The following is a 3,820-nucleotide window of genomic DNA, read 5'->3' as shown; positions in this document are numbered from 1 at the left end:
GGAAAAAAACACCCTCAGCAACGCAGAAGCTTGTATAATGAGCTGCTTAACACTTTGAATGTTAAATTAATGGATTAAACCAGAAAAAAAAAATCATGATGTGGGCAGAGAGGAAAAGATGAGAGTATGTTATAGTAACATGACTTAGTTTGTCTCTGAAGTTACCTGCAAAATTTTGAAACAGGATTCAGTCAGACCTTTGACACTTGTGTAGCTTTTTGCATTTCATAACTGATTTGCTGGTGATTTCCCTCTGCAAGCTAAGTTCTTTCAACAGTTTGACCTAATTTTCCCTTTCAAAGGTGGAATCGCAGCACCCACCTGTCCAGAAACTCGTGACACCAAAGGCAATCTCTCTGTCAGGCAGTCGGACCCAGTATTTTAAACCATCTCTGACTCCAGCAAGTGATTCCAGCAAAGTTCATCAGAAAGTAGATACAAAGCACAAAGTAAGTGAATTTTCTGGTCCTTGCCCGCCTGCAATATATATATATATATATAAGTTGTTATACTAAGTTGATATACTTTCTTGGCACAGAGTAGCGAGAGTATGTTTGAGGTCAAGACAAGGAAACCACTGCACAAGAGACACTGTGAGGTTTCATGGATTTAATTGTGTTTTTGGTACAGTAAGTGACTGGTAGTTGTTTTCAGAATATAATGGTGTGCTCTTGAGTCAGGTTGTTCTCAGGGAAAGAATGTGAAAATACGGAAACAACGTTTTTCTTTTCATCCGCTCTACACAAAGCTGGAACGTGCTGATGTGCATAAACTCTTTCAGGTGAGCCACAGGCTCAGAGGGAGAATTTTGACAATTATCCATTCTGATTGTTTCCTTAGTTAACCATTCTGATCACTTTGGCATAGAGGGAGTCCTTGATAAACTTTCCTTAAAAAAGATTGAATCTCTTTTAGAAAACCAAACCAAACTAAAAGCTGAACACCCAGGGCTCCAGCATCAAGCTGACTGCAAAATGACCAGGGTAAATCTGTGGGCTTTTTAGGCCAGAGGTCAAAGTGCATAGTCATACTCGTTAGGGAATAAGTTTAAATAGATAAGATATATTTAGTGGTGTAAATAAAAAAAGAAACAGCAACCCCAGCATAAAATATGTGTGATTGTTAATCTTTGTGTTGTGTATAATTTATAAATGCATTCAGATAAATTTTGAAATTGAACTTAACTTGCAGGCCATGAGAGAGAAGAGCTTTCCTGCAGAGCAGCAAGTAAAACCATCTGAAAGGTATGACAAATCTTTTCATTTAAAACGCTTGAAAGATGAAAGCTCCCCCATTTGTCAGCTTCAGTCTGCATGCCTGTCTTTTTTTTTTTTTTTTTTTTTTGGAAGGGCAGTTACAGTTCTTAGGAAGGGGAGTGTAAAATACAATGAAAAAATTGCTTTATGAGAGAGTTGAACCATTTGTACATCTTAATATTCATTAGAGGAGTATCTGTTAGTTTCATTTAATTATTTAATTGCTTGGAATCTGGGAGTTTTATCCGAAACAAATTACTGTTTTAGAAAGATTCTTTAGAAGCTGAAATGGCTTACAGTTCAGGAATGTATTTGATTTCTAGTGTTTTTTTTTTTTTTTTTAAAAAAAAGAAAAACCTGGAAGAAGATTGGTCTTTAATGCTCCTTTCATGGCAAAGCTGCTTGTCTCTGTGAGTTTGCATGAAAAACGGGAGCCCTTTAAAATAATCTGAGGCTAAAGGCCTTTGTGGCTCTAAACCAGAAAATGCCAAGAGAGTTAATAATTGTATTTCTTCTTGAGGAGATTGACTTCCATGGCACTGCTTGCTTGGTTTAAGCAGAATGACTTCAGCTTCAGATAATACTGATGGCTCTCCCTTCTGGGCAACTACTCTTTTGGATAATGCTCGAATTAAGACACTTTGCATTCGAAGAATACGTTTTTTGGGAGGATTTGTCCCTTTCAAAGAACAGTAGCAGGAATTCTCTTGTCTCTGTGTTCATCTTCCAAGTACTTCTTAGGTTATCTTGGGCCTTCTTCAGCTTGCAAAATAAACCCAAACCAACCCTTTGTTGTGGTACCTAATAGTTTGACTTCACAGCAACCGCCTTTTCAGGGCTGTGAGAGGTTGGCTCTAAGGTGCCAACAAATTTTAAGTTTTAATTGTGGATTTTGAAATAATTCCAAATTTTCTTTGGTAGAAATCCTCTTTTCCCCCATGTGGAAGGGAGGTCCTGGAAACCGATACTGCTTTTTATTTGGTTCACAAGTTTTACTGCTGTGTTCTACTTCTGTCTGTAGAGTAGATGGTTCTCCTTTAAAAACTTTTATAAAGCCAGTTGGGTGTCACGGGCTGGAGGAGGAACACAACGTTATTAAGGGGCAACTGGCCATCCCTCTGTGCCGCTCTCTTGCAGTACTTTGGGAAACCTCTGCTCAGCCTACAAAAAGCTATTTAATTTTTAAACCTGTGTTAGAATTGTAGGGTACCTGCCCGAAAACAGAAAACTGTCTTTTCCCCTTAGAAGCTGAGGGGTGTTAACAGAAAAGAAGGAATATGGGCTCTTGTAGGTAGGCTCTAATTGTCTGACTAAAGCTTTACTTTGACATAGGATTTTTTTCAGTGTTCAAATTGATTGTCAGTTTGGATTAGAGCAAAGTTTGAGCATATGGCCTTAAAGGCTCTGGCTTCCTCTCCGTGGTTACGGTGTGAAGCAGACTGTTTGCAAGTATCTGACAAGTTTAGACCAGTTCTTTTCCTCAGTCTTCTGGAAGCTTGACCTACTGTCTTCCAGCGTGACCGAATGTACTTGTTCAGTGACTGACAGCTTGGCTGCAGGATAAGCTTTGACATGTGGGATTTTTTTCTAGGAATACTTCATTGTGACGCCATGCTGCTTTTAATTGTTATTATTCCCCAGTTCACTTCTGGTTTAGAGTGTGGTGTGGGTTTGGGGTTTTTTCCTTTTTTATTTGCCTGGTTTGGTTTTTTTTTTCCTTCTTTTTCTTTTCCTTTCCCACTTGGATTAAGGAAATCTTTCCGGTTTGGATCTAGGCTTTTGTAACAAACAGAGAAATGCCTTTGTACGCCTTACAAAAGGGATCTGTATTCGTGTCTGAGAAGGCTTTTGGAATGTTGGCACACCCAAACACCTCTGCTGCTTCTGCTGGTGGTCCCAGGAAAGCCAGAGCTGCTTCTGAAGCTTTTGCCTCACTGTCTCACCATACAAGTTTTTAAGCCTCTCTCTTCCGTAAGAGCTGTTGGCGGCATTTCATGTGCACGTGCACGCATACGCTCCCTCTCTCTGTCGCTCCCCTCCCCGCCAATATATATTTTTAGTTGTTCTTTTCTATCCTTGCAAAGATCCATGCACATCACAGAGACAGAACTGGCTGTCGAAATTTTCACTGTCTGGACCTTTAAAAGGAAACACTAGAAAATAACAATCTAAATCAGTTCTTCTATTTAGGGTCTTCTGGCTTAGTCATCAGTCCTTTATGGATGTTGTGACTGTTTCTTATGTGTGTCCTTCTCTGCTGCTCTTCTCAATGCAGCTTTTCCTGGTTAGAACATCAGATATTTACCAGTGTTCAGCCGCCTGGGGAACAGTTTTGTCTGATTCTGGTTAGAAAGCGTCGGCTCCTGGACTGGTAGTGGCTGTAATACCTTGAAAGAGTTAGTCGATAAGTTGACTTTCAATTTTTTTTTCCTTTTCTTTCTTCTTTTTTATTTGTTATTGTATCATTATTCTGCACCAGCAGTCTGACCTACCCCAATTTCGGTACTCCTGCATCCAACGGTCTGTCTTCAGGAGGAGGAGTGGGTGGTGGTGGCAAGATTAGA

The 3,820-nt window shown here is 39.7% G+C and overlaps 1 protein-coding gene across 1 annotated transcript in view; it reads left to right on the top strand.

The window, feature by feature from the left end:
* The window catches only part of NUP153 (nucleoporin 153kDa), a gene marked incomplete at both ends in the record, with an annotated part of 24,422 nt that overhangs the window by 10,351 nt on the left and 10,251 nt on the right, over positions 1–3,820 (top strand). The window contains 3 exon segments of the mRNA XM_009877963.1: positions 303–449; positions 1,192–1,244; positions 3,736–3,820. The exon segment at positions 3,736–3,820 is cut by the window's right edge and continues 27 nt beyond it. Of these exon segments, the coding sequence (XP_009876265.1) occupies positions 303–449; positions 1,192–1,244; positions 3,736–3,820 (285 nt within the window).

The sequence above is a fragment of the Apaloderma vittatum genome, unplaced genomic scaffold (genome assembly GCF_000703405.1).
Source record: "Apaloderma vittatum isolate BGI_N311 unplaced genomic scaffold, ASM70340v1 scaffold20440, whole genome shotgun sequence".
Taxonomy (NCBI): domain Eukaryota; kingdom Metazoa; phylum Chordata; class Aves; order Trogoniformes; family Trogonidae; genus Apaloderma; species Apaloderma vittatum.
This window is presented reverse-complemented; position numbering and strand designations above follow the sequence as displayed.